The sequence below is a fragment of the Notamacropus eugenii genome, chromosome 1 (genome assembly GCF_028372415.1).
Source record: "Notamacropus eugenii isolate mMacEug1 chromosome 1, mMacEug1.pri_v2, whole genome shotgun sequence".
Taxonomy (NCBI): domain Eukaryota; kingdom Metazoa; phylum Chordata; class Mammalia; order Diprotodontia; family Macropodidae; genus Notamacropus; species Notamacropus eugenii.
This window is the reverse complement of record NC_092872.1, coordinates 622,620,586-622,636,631: the sequence shown is the minus strand read 5'-3', so window position 1 is coordinate 622,636,631 and position 16,046 is coordinate 622,620,586. Positions and strand designations below refer to the sequence as shown.

The 16,046-nt window shown below is 33.7% G+C and overlaps 1 protein-coding gene across 8 annotated transcripts in view; it reads right to left on the bottom strand.

The window, feature by feature from the left end:
* The window catches only part of NSD3 (nuclear receptor binding SET domain protein 3), a 131,720-nt gene that overhangs the window by 76,897 nt on the left and 38,777 nt on the right, over positions 1 to 16,046 (bottom strand). For all 8 annotated transcript variants that reach the window (XM_072635169.1, XM_072635168.1, XM_072635171.1 and 5 more), the window contains one exon: positions 6,461 to 7,179. In XM_072635169.1, coding sequence (XP_072491270.1) covers positions 6,461 to 7,135 — 675 coding nt within the window. In that variant the 5' untranslated portion in view covers positions 7,136 to 7,179. The remainder of the gene's footprint in view (positions 1 to 6,460; positions 7,180 to 16,046) is intronic.

Here is a 16,046-nt window from a genome sequence, read left to right as displayed (position 1 = left end):
TTCTTTGTGGTCTACACTTAAAGTATAGTGTCCAGAGAAGAATAACCTTAAGTTTCTGAATTAACAGGAAAAAAGAATATATACCAATGAAAGTGAAGTATATTCAATGTTCCTTTTTAAAAAATACAAAAAAACAAAACAAAACAAAAACCTTTAAGATTATTCTTGTTATGTGTTAAAAATAGTTCTGTTAGATTTAGCAATGTGGACAGGTTCTAGCAGCAGAAAGTTAAACTCTCCATCATTAAATGCTAAGTGAACCTCAAGGGCCTTAAAGTATGTTGTGTTAAGAACAACAAAAAAGCATCTTTAAAGTATTTTTTTGCACTGAGAAAATACAAGTAACCTAAATTTTAAAAATCATTATGAGATGCTAACATTGCATTTAGTACTCTGACTAGAACTAGGCTGGCTGGCTTGATTTTTCACAAATCAAAAATAGCACATAAATAAGTCAATCGGTGATAAAGTCCCATGAAGTTCAGAAAGAGAAACAAATGATTTAAGATAACCTCTCTCAAATACCTTGGGGGGGGGGAGGGCAGAAGTTTCCATATACTCCAAATTTAATGAGGAACTCTTCTTCCCTATCAATAAAAGTAGTTTTTTTTGAAATATAGTTTCAATAATAAGCCCACAGATCTGATTGGCTAGATAAGAGTTATCTAACCCACAGTCTTAAGATATCACAAGCAACAGGTTCAAACCTGTTTTGAAATTACATTAAAATGTAATTGGGAAATGTTTAACAAAATAAATAAAAATGCAGTTAAACATAGAAAATGCTAACTTGTGGTTTTCTAAGTCAGTATTTGGCCAGCAGGGATCTGTTTCTATTTGAGTTTGATATCACTGATCTAGATGTTTGGACATAGCTTTCACTTTGGTCCCAAACAGTCACATTTTCAGTGCCAAGTGGCTAAGCATGAAATAAATACTTGATAGAGATAAGTTTAAAATACAAAAGCTAAATGTTACTTCAAAAGTTAGCATGCTGATTATACACCCACAACTAGGTTTTTAAAGAACAATAGTAAATACACATAAAAGGTCAATGGTTTCAAACTGATTTCCAAGAAATGCCAGGATTCCTTCAAGCATCTCCTAGCAGAAGTTTTATGGTGGTAAAACATTTAATTGGTGTCTCCTCTATTAACTTTAGATCTATTCCAATTACAAGTACACTACAATACCACCAATCTAAGAGGGAGAGAAGTAGTAGAAGGATTAACAACACCCAAGCATAAATCAGGGCAAAAGGGCTTCATAACATCAAAAAGCTACAAGACCATTGTTCCAGATAAAGGACCATGTAGGACCTTCACTTTAAGAAAAATCATATACAATATAAATTTATAAAATACATAAGTTAGGAGGTGGCTGTCTACTGCAAAAAAGGGACTGAACATAAATTCCCTATAAATACCCAGCTGCCACTAGCGCATTTAAAATACTATTAAATATACATAACTTTACAAGAATACATCTACTTCATTAAAGAAGTACATCTGTATTTAGAGCACCATAGGGCAATGGCTCCCATTGTACTCCTACTTTAATAGGATATTTATAATCAGTGAACCATGAGGCTAATAACCCTTTGTTTGCTTTTCTGAAAAAAGTTCTGTGAAAGATAAGCAAAATCTTCAGGAGCTCCAGACTTAGAATGGATTCTTTTTCCAGGCAGAAGTATATTATCTGGTTAATTTGCTTTTATATATAGATTAAAAGGCATATAAATGCACTTCAAGTCTACAACTAAGACCTAACGATCACAAAAACTCAATTAACCAAAATATAACCAATCACAACATTTTCTTTAGGCTTTTAAGAGAAAGAAAACCATGGCAAGAAAATAACCTGTTTTAGAAGATACTAATAATGCCAACAACAATAATTACAATAACAAGATGAGGTATTTATAATTCCTGTTATCCTATCTTCTCTTGGAATTGTTGTGTTGTCAAGGAACCTCTACCCTAATACTTTTATTTCAATTACAAAATTAAGTTATTTTATGTCTACCCTAGTAATAGTTCCTAGAACATTAAATATAAAATAACAGAATATCAACTTGTCCCAATTTCACCACAACCCAAGTGACAAAGATGAGAACAAAATGACTGTTACAGTTGTAATTAATAATTATTATAAATTATTATTAATAATAACAGGGGGGCAGGGTCAAGATGACAAGTGAAAATCAGCAGTGTTGATCCAGTTAATCCAACAACACCTCATCTTCCACAACAATACAGAAAACACACCAGATCAAATTCTAATCCTGATCAGAAAAGCTAAGAAAAAGTTACAGAGTTATTTTTCCAGCCCAGGACAGTTTAGGAACTAGGGCAGCGAGATCTGCAAAGATACTGGAGAGATCTGCCATTTTCTTCTTCTGTTCATTTTACAGATGAGGAAACTGAGGCAAAGAGGGTTAAGTGACTCGCCCAGGATCCCCCAGCTAAATGTTTGAGGCCAGATTTGAAGTCAGAAATACGAATCTTCTTAAATCCAGGTCTGGTGCTCTATCCACTGCAACACACAGTTGTGACACCTTAAAAATTAGATTTAGCCAAATGGTAAAAAAGGTACAAAACATCACTGGAGAAAATAACTCCTTAAAAAAGAGAATTGGCAAACTGAAGCTAATGACTCCATAAGACATCAAGAAACAATGAAACAGAAAAATAGGAGGAGTCCTGCCAAATTTTTTATGATACAAATATGGTGCTGATACCTAAGCCAGGAAGAGCAAAAACAAAGAAAGAAAATTATAGACCAATTTCCCCAATGAATACAGATGGAAACATTTTAAATAAAACATTAGCATGACTTAGACATAAAAGAGGAGAAAGCAAATTGATGGAGCAGGGAAAAAATTACCACCATGTTGCTAACTTGAATGCTGATCGATAACCACCTCTCCCCTCTGACTGGAGGACTGGAAGATAGAGTATCAAACTCCTCCCAATGCTTTCCTTTACAGAGGGCGGAAACTAGACTTGACTCAGCTCATTCTACTTTGCATTGGCTGCTCTGTCTGGTTTCAACTCCATGGAACAAGGACCTCCACAGTGCACTCCCCCTCTTCTTGGGGGCAGAGAATTTTTTCAATGACTATATCCCTAGCCCTTAACACGGTGCCTGGAACACAGCTGGCACTTAATAAATGTTTACTGGATTGGACTAGATCTATGGATAGAGGAAGACTTTATGACCAAAGAAGAGAGGAGTTCATAGGAGGTGAAATGGTTAATTTTGGTCACATAAAATTAAAAAGTTTTTGTACAAACAAAGCTAATGTAGATAAAATTGGAAGAAAAGAAATTGAGTAAAAAAAATCTTTGTAGCAAGTTTCTCTTATAAAGGTCTCATTTCTAAAAGAGCAAACTGAGTCAAATTTACAAGAATAAGGCTACTCCTCAAATGATAAATAGATAAGCAGTTTTCAAAGGAAGAAAAGATATTGATAGTCACATGAAAAAAGTGCTCTAGATATCTAATAATTTGCTGTTCAGTTGTTTCAGTCAAGTCTGACCCTTTGTGACCCATGTGGAGTTTTCTTGAAAAAGCTACTGGAGTGGTTTGATGTTTTCTTCTCCAGCTTATTTTAAAGAAGAGGAAACTGAGGCAAACAGGGTTAGCTGCCTCATCCAGGGTCATACAGCTAGTAAGTACCTAAGGCTTGATTTGAACTCAGGTCTTCAGGATTTGAACTTCAGGACTCTAGGTCTGGCGCTCTATCCACTAATAATTAGAAAAATGCAAATTAAAACAACTGTGAGGTACCACCACACACCCATCAAATTGGATGAGATGACAAAAAAAGGGAAATGACATGCTGGAGGGGATGTGGGGAAAAGAGGTACACTAATGCATTGTATGGAACTATGCCCAAAAAGTTTTTAAAGGAGCATAAACTCTGAATCTGCAATACTCTTACTAGGGCTTTATTCTAAAGAGAACAACAAAAGAGGAAAAGGGCCTATATGTACAAAAATATTTATAGTAGCTCCATTTGTGATAGCAAAAAAAAAATTAGTAACTAAAGGAATGCCCATCAATTGAGGAAGGACTGAATAAGTTACGGCATATGAGTGTGTTACAATACTATTGTGCGGTAGGAAATGACAAAGGCATGGTTTCAGACAAATCTGGGAAGAGTTGTAGGAACTGATACAAAGTTAAGTGAACAGAAGTAGAACAGTCTATACAGTAACAACAATATTTTAAAGACAATCAACTTTGAAAGATTTAGTAATTCTGATCAATACAATTACCCACAACAGTTTCATTATGACACATGCCATCCACCTCTAGATAGAGAACTGATGGATACAGAGAGTAGATGTAAGCATGTATTTTTTCTTGCCCTTTATTTCTAGGGAGGAGAAAAGGCATTATGCAGAAATCTGCTTTGTATGTCTATATATATTTGTAATAGTTTTTGATTTTTTGCCCCCATTGGGTAAGGGATGAGGGAGGGGAAGGTAGAGAATTTGGAACTGGAAAAAAAGTTATTTTTAAATCTCTGTGATTAACAAGAAAAACAGCTTTCAGGGCCAAGTTGGTTCAATAGTATTTGACCCACTTCCCTAACACCTTCTTCTTCATCTAAAGAGCTGTAAAATCATAATATCAACTAATATTCAGAAATGATGACCCTGAGAAACTAAAAGATACTGAGAAAGAATTTTTATTTTGTATAATGCAATTACTAAGGCAGAAAAATGGACCAGCATACTTAAAAAAAATCCATCAGCATTTTTAAAAAAAGTTTTCTGGTTAACTAGAACAAGATATCTATCAATAAACTAACCCATGAACATTTCATAATTAACATCATAAAAATAAATGAGGCAAGATGGAAATTAGAATGCAATAGGAAAGGGCAGACTGAGAAATCTTATTACACTGCAAATACTGTAAACTCTCATGCCCATCTGTAAAATGAGAGGGGGCAAGTTAAACAGAAGATTTCAAAGGTTCCTTCTAGTTCTAACAGTTTGTGATTCTAATCCCTGCACTCTTTCCCTAGATTCTGATCATGCAAAAAGCATAAAAAATATAAATATTTAGTAAATAGTAACTTTACTCTGATACTTAAGTTTGCCTCCCAGGCCTTATGGAATCATAGAATTTCAAATTCTCACTTTACAAACATGAAAGCTAAAGTTATAAGGTAAGGCAGCTAGGGAAAAACTGAGGGATAAGGTGGGAGAATGAAAATAAATACTTGTGAACTACCAAAACTAAACTACTAAAAAAAACCTAACTACTAAAATAGTACTAATTACTAAAAAGTAGTTAACCAAAAGTTAACTACTAGAGAGTAAGGTTGCGCCTACAGTTTGCAATTACCTTTGTGTAATTTTACTTAACTATTTGGGGGACATTACACATATTAAAGACTGAATTGATGAGTTTGGTAGAGTCTGGATGAGGCTTTGAAACAAAATTTATTAACACAATTTTAAAAAAATGCTTGCTAGTCATTCAGTTGAGATTCTAGACCCTTACCTGAACTTAGAGGGGTTCTAATTTTAATTCAGTGAAGGAAAAAACCCTTCTATCAAGCAGAAAATAAACCTAGAATGAGCAACCATTACCATGAATAAAATATTACAGACCTAGAAATTAGATTAGATTTGAAACTATCACACTCACATATTTTGGTATGTGAGGCAAACAACCATCACAGCTGCCATAACAAATATGGACATTTTCCTAAATCAATGTTGGTCAACCAAGGCAACTAACCAACCACTTAAACTCTTATTCCATAAAAATCTAGTAATATAGTGACAAAAATAAACTCTCAATTCCAGTTAGAGCTCAAAGGTTCAGAGACTTAGACGTAGAATGGACTTCAGAGGACATCTAGTCCAAAGTTGCTTTTAGATACCTTTTTTTGTTTGTAGCACATTTATACTGAAAAATACCCAAATGGGAAGTTATTCAGCAGCATGCATGATGTTATTTGGGAAAAAGAGCTTTAACCCAAATTTTTAATCAGAATGTATTAAAAGTTGATATTTTATAAGCTCACCCAATTCTGCAAACTAATTTTGTATTTATTAATTTAACAATTTACTAAGCATATAATCAAAGAAACATAAATGTTAAGACAGATTTCCCCTATCCTTGCACATTTCAAATGTTGCTGAAAATTCTGAGATGGTCTAAAAATGAGGAAATGGCACTAGTCATCACTGTCTCTTTTGTCTTTTTAACTTCAGCTTGAATAATCTGGAGCCTAAAACAAAAGTCCATCAAAATAAGTAAGCCTATTTACATGAAGTTGCATAACAAGCAAGATACTTAGTATGACACTTTTTACGATGCACTTCACATTTCAACAAATTCCAGAAGAAACCAAACATCAGCAGCATTATTCTCCAAGGAAAATAAGTCCCAGTGAATATATGAAATATTACAAAAAGTGAGATCCACTTACATTTTGCTCCTCTGGTTCTAATTTGGGAATTTTGTGCGACTTGCGCTCTTCTGATCTAGAAGAGTCATGCTTGTTACTTTTTTTCCTCTTTTCTTTTCTGCCTTCATGTTTTGATTTTGCGTACTCACTTGCCTGTACTTCATTTAAAAGATCTCCACAAAGGGAGGACTCAAACAATTCCCTGCCATTCTGGATAGTTTTGGTTATTTTTAATTTAATTTCTGGTGAGCCAGTCTTCTTTGGAATCACAGTTTGTGGTACCGAAGGAGGAGGTGGTGGCTGTTGAGGGGAAGGTTTCTCCAGAACTTCATGTGGTCTTGTGTTTGAAATTTCAGTATGGTAATAGTCAGTGGGGCTAAAGTTTCTAACTGCACCAAAACCATTGGCTGACCCATTAGGATACTGACTATATGTCTGGTATTTGGCTTGAGGTTCATATATGCTGATTGAGGGTGGGTAGCCATTTGTAATCGGAGGAAGTTCCTCTGTGGTAGGTGGGTACGGAAAGCCTTGCTGCAGGCTGGTTTCATATGGTGTCTGGCCACCATCTTCAACAATATCACTGCTGTTATCAAAGGCATCCTCCTGACGGATGTTGGCTGAGTCAATGAGTTGAGGTGGTTGCTGAATTGTGTTTCCCATGATCCCTTGCATGAAAGAGAAAGAGAAATCCATTGTTCTGCTCCAGCATCCTTAACTTTCCCTTTCTCTCATAGGGCCTAAAAGTCCATAAGAAAAAAAAAGAATTAGTTTATGTCCCAGGACAGAGGTTAAGCAGCTGTAAAAGCATATAACAGACATTCTGAAACTAATTTCTAACTCACAAGGGGACTGCTATTGATTATGAGTCTTAGGGAGCCAGTGTTGCTCTTTGCGTATAAGTTTTTAATCCTGAAAAATTAATTTATGTGTTTGCAACTCCTAACAATTCTGGGAAAAATTTTAAAATACTTGCAACAAAGTTCTCCTCCTCCTCCCCCCACAACCTCCCAGAAAAGTATACCCATTTATCCATGTATATTCGCCTAGTCAGGGACTACCACAGCCTGGATTTGTCTGATCCATGGTACATAAGAATTCATAATTACATAAGGTTCAGGTGGCTTTACAAGTTTTCCCCTATACTGCCAATACTTTATGCCTTTACGGTTCTGGCAAAAGACTTTTCATATTTAAGAAGCATGCTCTTATGGGATGATTTTGTGAAATGGCTGAGCAGTTATGATAGAATACCAAAGTTTAAAATTCTTATTTCTGCATTAAGTTTTTAATCATCTTCATCGCAAGATACAAGACAAATATATTACCTTACATCAAGTCCATTTATGGTTACTTTGCTAACTGCACCAAAAAATAACAGGTTGGACTAAATAATCTCTAAGGTCCATTCCAGCTCTAAAGCCAAGATCCTATAAATGCCTCTAGAACCTTATTTCCTAAATTATCTCTTCCCTAATATCTTTAATCTTTCCCTGTTCAAAGAGTTCTTCCCTTCCCTTAGGCCTTTGGGCATGATTAGGACTTTTTTTTTTTAAAGGACTTTCTGCTTAACCTTATTACTATGTATCCCATCTCATACCTTCCTGTTGATACCTTAAAGATGAAATTTATACTCAGTACCTGCATGTATTAGCCATATGCATTTTCTTAATTCTAACAATATAACTTCTATCCAACCACAATATTTAAACTGATTTTGTAAAGGCCATTAATAAATCACCTCCTTCCTGACAAAATACCCTTTTTTCACTCCTCATTCTCTGATCTCTCTGTAGCATTTCACAGTTCATTCCTTTTAATCCTCTTATTTCTCTTGGTGACCTGTGACAATTCTTTCCTGGTTCTTCTGGGTCTCTAATCACTTGATTTTCTACATCCTTGTTGTCTTCTAGTACAAGTGTGCTGAACTGAATTTCCATTCTTTAATGACCAGAAGTATTAACCCTCAGGCTCTTGTCCTGAGCCCTGAGGATTTAGTTCCCTCATTCTCCTGGTGACTCCATCTTTTTTTCATGGCTTTGACCTCTGTGTGGATGACTTTAAAATTCTTACTTTTGTTCTTCATGTCTAAACCAAGATTTTAGCTTATATCTTATAAAATCATAGAAATTTAAGGCTACAAGATTATCTGATATAATCTCTTCACTTTACGAAGATGCTTAGAGAGATGAAGTCTGTGAACGAACAAGGGCTAGAACCCAGTTCTCTTGGCCTACAATGTAGTGTTAACCTACAGTGTATTTCCTATCTCATTTTCTGATTCTCCCTAAAATATATCCCCTGTTCCCTTCAGGCATATGTCACTAGCTTCTCAAATATTATGCTCATTTCTGCTGTTTTCTCATGCTACTCTTGGGATTACCTGCCTTTACCCTCTCTGCTTATTTAATTTCTACCCATCCTTCAAGGCTTGGCCCAAGTCCCTCTTGGTTTCATACAGCCTTTAGAACTACTCTAATCCATACTGATGTCTTTCAACTTCTGCAAACTAAAACATAGTCAAAATCAAACATTTTAACAGTTATTTTCTAACTGTTTTCTATATTCTAGCTCTGTCTCCAAAATTAAACTATAAACTATTTGGGGCGAAGACTTGATTTTGTCTTATATTTATGTGCCCCATAGCACCTAAAACAAGTGGTTCTGAACCTTATATCAAGGGTTTTTCACCACAGATCCATACATAAATTGTTTTGGGGGGGGGGGGGTGTTTGTACACTTGGGACAAGAAAAAAATTCATCTTTTTAAAAAGTGCACTAATCTTGGGTTTCCCTTTTTAACTTTACGTATTTTATTTTATGCAATTTAAAATATTATTGGGGTGGGGAGAGGAGAATACGTTCATCGGCTTTACCAGACTGCCAAAGGTATCCACAGCACAAAAATGTTAAGCACCGTCTTAGATTAAAAAAAGGTACAAAATAAATATTTGTTAAATGAACTTGAGAGTTTTTTGTGGGTTCTCTGCAAGGATAAAATATAAAATATGTAATTCAAAAGCTTTCAAAACTATGTATAGGCCATGAACTTTAATCAATAAAAAATAAATTTAAAAAGATACAACTCCATTTCATATGGCTTAAGGGGAAAAGCAGGGAAGAGGAAACAGGGAAAGACAATAAGACAATGATAAGGAGATACAAGCTAGTAATGGTTACTAGAAGAGAAAAGACCTCTGCCTTTCCACAGAATTGGAAAGTGGCTTCATTATTTGGTTATGAACTGAAATAAACTATATTAAATGCATACTGAGAATGTTAAACTCTTAGTATCACTCTACAGTTCTCTTAGCTATATAAGGGTTTACGGTTCACCATCAGCATAATACTAAATACAGTACCTTGAACAAAGTAGGAAAGTAGTAAACATTTGTTGATTCCAGTGAAGTTACTATTTGGCTCACTGAAATCATTATATTCAAAACTTATCAAATCTGAGTGATCAATAATGGAAAAACTGAGAAAATAAATGACCGGCAAAAGGTGATGCAAACATACACATGACGAACTCTTCTATACAGTCGCTAAAAATCAAGACAGGCAGTATGGCAGAGTGAATGGAGAACTGACCTCAGAGCCCACAAGACTGGGTCTTAAGGCCTACCTCTGATACACTGGCTGTGGAACTCAAGGCAACTCTCTTACAGACTATTAAGTTTCAGAGAAAAGTGCTGACCTGCACTAGTACAGGGATTTTCTCATCCTATGCCAATGAAATCATAAATCCAATTCCTATTCCTATAAATTCAAAGAAAATGCAAATAATGACAAAAGCTATAAAAATTTTGATATTTGGATACTGAGACAGCTAGGTGGCCCAGTGTATAGAGCTGTGAGTCTAGCATCTGGAAGACCTGAGTTTAAATCCAGCCTTAGACACTTGTTAGATTTCTCCGTTTGCCTCAGTTTCCTCAACTATAAAGTGGAAATAATAACAACATCTATTTTATAGGGTTGCTAAGAAGATCAAATGAGATGATCACTGTAAAGCACTTAATAGGCTTAGCTCCTGACACAACACAAAAGAAAATATATAAATGCTTATTCCCTTTCCTATTAAGCTATCAAGAGTTTATAAAGACAAAATGTTTTCACAGAAATGACAGAAGAAATGAACAGAAAAGATAACCTTTGTAAATGACTGGGATAACAGAATGCATCAAAAGTGCTAATACTTAAAACTGATTCACAGATTTACTATGATATTAAACAAAATAACAAAAGGTTTATAATATTAGGAAAAAATAGTGTTTATGAAAACAAGAATTTGCTAACTTCAAAACATACTATAAATATATAATTACAAAAGCTACCTTGTATTAAAAAAATAAATGAACCAGAAAAGACAATCCCTAAGTCGAATCAGAGATTTTTGATAAACTCAATTTTCAATAAAAATTGTTAAGAAAACTGGAAAGAAGTACAGGAAAAAAAACAGCTTAGGTGAAACATATTTTAAGTAGTACTGAATAAATCAAGATTTAAACTAATATGTTATATTTATCTCATCTAATTTTAAATTTTTTTTTAAATTTCAGTTGTGGAAAGAAGTATTTTTCCATTTCTCCATAAGACAAAGCAAATATTATGCACATGCATACATAATTAAAATTTATTCAGTAAAATAAAATAATCAAAATAAAAACAATTTGCAGATGTGTGCGTGTGTGTATGTGTGTGCATGTGCATGTGGGTGCAGAGAACTAATAACTGCTCAATGGATGAATGCTTCACAGAATGCAATAGTTTATAAGACAGGAAACACAAAAAAATAATCATTTAAAGTCAAACTCCATATTCAGAGAAATGAACACTCAAACAACTTTGAGATAATACTAATCCATACTCTTCAAAACGGAAAAATAATTAACAAAATTCAATGTTGGGGGCATGAAGGGACAGAAGCACTCTTACATTATTGGTAGAATTAAATCAGCGGTCTTTTTTTGGAAAGCCATCTGGTAATATACACACATAAAAGCTACAAATTGATCATAGCATTTGAGCAGTTATCCCTCTACCTGGAATAAATATTGAAGGATTAAGGCTGAAATCTATGATTTTACTAATCTAGGGAGCTCCTAGATAAAGGAACTCTCCCACAAATGCTGGCCAACACTTTCTCTGTAAATTAATCTTGAGAGCTGTCTATAGAACCGAAAGATTCAATGACTTGTCCTGTGTCACAAAGTCATTATATGTTAGAAGTGAGATCTGAAACCATGTCTCCTTGGCTTTTAGCGCTTTATCCACTACTACATGAGGCTTTTATGTACTGAAGGAGGAGGATATAAGCAAAGCAAAAGTCTTATAATTTCAAAACTATTCATAATAGCAAAAAAACTGGGAACTTCCTTTATATTCAGTGGCTGAGAAATACTTTAAAAAAAAAAACCTAATTCCCATGCTAATGTAATGAAATAACAATGGCACATTAAAAAAATGAAAAATAAGGTATAAAGAAATACGGGAGATATAAAATGCAATGCAAACACAAATGAACAGCATATACATTCTCTTTGACTACATGAAAACAAAACTTCCTATATACTGTCACAATTGAAATTAAGGTAAACCGAGGCACAAGATCCAAGTACAATCAATCCATTAGCGAAGCATGAATTTGCAAATAAACAAGGTCTCAGCCCTAATGAGAACTGACAGATCATTTTTACAGACAAAAGGAGAAGCATCCAAAAAAATAAAACATCATACATGAGACAATATAATTGGTTACAAAGTCAGAAGCATCATAGACATGGGGAACAATATGATTGGCTGGAAATCAGGAATGTGTGGCTAGGAACAACTCTTTCTGTCTTGCTGCTAGGAAATTCTGATTGATTTAGTCCACCTGCAAGAATAACTAATGGTATATAGATAACAGATTTCCTCTCATTGTACTAGGATAGCTAGCTACCGCAAGACAAAGGTAATAGATTTTTAAAAATTAAAGTGATTTATAGGGAAACTGAACTTTTAAACTTCTGAACTTAATTCAAAGAAAAAAGAAATATTCCTAATCTAATTAATACAAACTGTCAGTAGTGATACAGAATAGAATCAATTACAAAACAGAATGAATCTGATTTTCTCAATACAGAGAGAAACGACAGGAAAGAGATAGAATAAGGTGTTCTTGTTTTGTTAAAGTACATAGCCCTTTAAAATATAAACCTAATTGTGATTATATGAGTTGATAAAATTTTGGTTTTTCATCACTATTTATATTTGAAATTATTAAATTTATAGTTAAAAATACACTGACATTTTATGATCTGTGATTTCAGACTTTCATGGCTTTAATATAATTCCTACCACACAGTAACATCTCAATAAATGTCCGCTTGGATTCCATTAAATGTATGAATGCTTACCAACAAAGACTGCAAACCCTCTACAAATTAGTTAATGGTCTTTCAGAATTTTTGAGGCCAAAGAAATATATTACTCTAAAGCAAAAGTTCTTAACCTTTTTGGGTCATGGACCCCTTTTGGCAGTCCTTTTAAGGCTATAGATTGGTTCTCAGTACTGTTTTTACATGTACAGGATTACAAAGGAAAATAACTATACTGAAACATAGTTAATCAAGGAGGCAAAGTCAAGAAAGCAATACACTAAATATGCTTTATGGTATTTTAGTAATATAGTATACAATTTGCTAACAATAACTAAAAAAATGTAAGTGAAAGAACAACCACACACCATTGTTAGGTATGTACTCCAAGGTTATTAATGGCAAAAATTAAGGTCCCTTGTACAACAAAATATTTATACCAACATATTTTTTAAACAGTAGCAAAGAACAGGAAACAAAATAGCTGTGTATTAATTGGAGAATGGATAAACACCTTGTAGCACATAAAAGTAATGGAATACTACTGAGCTAAGAAACTATGAATATGATGAATATAAGGAGGCATAGAAAAATTCATATAAACTAATGCGAATGTAAACAAAGAATAACAACAAAACTGAATGCTGTGAAATTCCAATGACCTAGGGGTAAGAGGGAAAGGGATACAGGGGAAAATTCAGGAGATATAAAAATAAAATATATCAATAAAATTTAAGAAAAAGTAAATTATAATGACCAAGCTTGGCTCTAAAAAACGATTATGAAATTTGATACAATCCTTGCAGAGGGGAGGAGACTGTAAACATGGAACTTTGTATATAATGTCAGACTTGGAAGATTTGTTGCTTAGTTTCTGCTAAACTTTTTTTGTTGTTGTTATAAGATAGAGTTTTCTGGTAGGATGAATGGAGAGCGATACACTGGGAAATGTGGGTGATGTAAAAACAAAAACTAGCAATAGAATTTTAAAAAAAGAATGTTTTCCAGAAAACTTATGAAAAGGTAAAGCTTTTATCCACCAACCAAGTGCCACTTGAAGTCAGTTTTAAAGTACTAACTGTGAAGAAATAATAACTTTATTCATTCTACCTACCAATTTCAAGGCTAGAACTAAGCTAAAAGATTTATCACCAAGATAGAAAAGTATACTGAGAAAGGGGAAAAGGAACTGTGGTGTGGGGGAGGAGATGGTAAAGAACAGATAATTAAAATAATTAAACAGAAAAAAACAAAGCAAAAACACAATAGAAATTAAAAGCTACAAGTGAGTAAGGTGTAACTACAAAACAGTATGAATCATGGAAACTAATTTACATGTACAGTGGGTGGGTGGTTCATTTGTACAATGTAAAAAATGTAGGGGAAAGTTACACAACCTACCACTTACTTTTGTTTCATGAAATTCACTGTTTACATCACTTTTTTCTGAGATCATACCAAAAAAAGATTTCTAAAGGGGATCTTTATGTCTAAAAAGTGTCAAACAACCACCACTACTACGATATTATGTGATTCCACACAGAAAAGAGAGCCACTCACTCACACAGTCCTCTATTATTCATATGATGTACTCCTACCCATTTTACAAGTCTAATTCATGTGCTACTTTCTCCAGTAAGCCTTCCTTGGTTCTCCTGCTGAGAATGACTTTTCCTATCAGAACTCAAATTAATACTTTGCTTTGCAACTCTAACGCATTTATCATGTAATATTGTGCATTAGTCTGTTAGTATCTTATCCGTCTATTAATCTATAGTTTCTTAAGGGCAAAGACCTGCTGTATATATATATAAAACAGTGTTGCTACACAAGATGCCTAATATCTGTACTGCAAATTAAGTCTTATTTAGCTAAAATGCAGCATCCCATCTACTCCCTTCACTAAGAAGAAATAGTAAAGAATTACATTATTAAAATAGTAATTCTGGGTCAAGCTAAAGATAGGAATTTAATTGGAGTTACTTTGTCTTTCAAGTGCAATATTCAAAGGACCTATTCTGCTTTCTAGGACTCCTACTGAATAAGTATTTCATTATGGTACCTTGATACAAATAGATTTACTGTGTTTGGTGTTTTACCAAGAGCAGAAATAATTTGCTGAGTTCAGAAGATTTTCATCTCAGCATCTATCAAAGAGTAGAGGGCAAGTTATAAAACTAATTTTACCTATATAATGCCAACCTTGATCTCAAAGTGATCTAATTTTTGACATCATTTTCTCCTTCAAAATACTGCATGAGTTTTTAAAATAATTATTAAAATTAATTTTAAAAGAACATAATATCAATTAAAATTAATTTCATTTAGGACATTTTGTGACTTCTTTTAAAATGAAATGATGAGAAAGAGCAAGAGATATTACACAACTATGGCAGTTGGGTGGTGTAGTGGATAGAGGGCCACCTAGAAGATTCAACCTTGCTAAGTTCAAATCCAGCCTTAGACAATTCCCTGGCTGTGACACTTTGGGCAAATCACTTAACCCTGCTTGCCTCAGTTTCCTCATTTGTAAAATGAGCCAGAGAAAGAAATGGCAAACCCCTCTAGTATCTTTGTCAAGAAAACTCGGTATGTGGTCACAAAGAGTCAGATGAGACTGAAATGACTGAACGACAATCATTTAATTATGAATGGAATTACTCATGTATGAACATATTTATCAGTTATACAGTTAAAATGCCTTTAATTATTGCTTCAAATTGTTTAGAATTAACATTTTAATAACATCTTTTAAAATTAAAATTTAGCAAGATGAAGAGTTTTTAATCATCAGATTTCTAAAGCAATTTTTTTCCAGCTTTTCTCTTGTGCAGTTTTTCTACATTACATCTGGCACAAAACTTTTAAATGGAATTTAGTAGAAAATAGTACACATGTACAGAACTGTCCAAAGAGAAATTACTCTAACAACATATTATCAACACAATATGCTCTATTTGCAAAGAGATCTCAATACCTATATATATATATATATATATATATACACACACACACATATATATAATATAACTGTAACATAGGAATCTGAAGGTACAGATTTTCTTATTTTCAGGAAAAGAATTTCTAGTTAACTAATTAAAAATCACCCCATACCTTCACCAAGTGAAAATGCTATAGCTACGCTAATAAATACTTGTGTCTTATTCATTCATGTGCTGATACCACTGCAGAGATTCTAGGAATTCAAATTATCATTTCTAGGAAAAACAACTGCCTCCAGTATTACT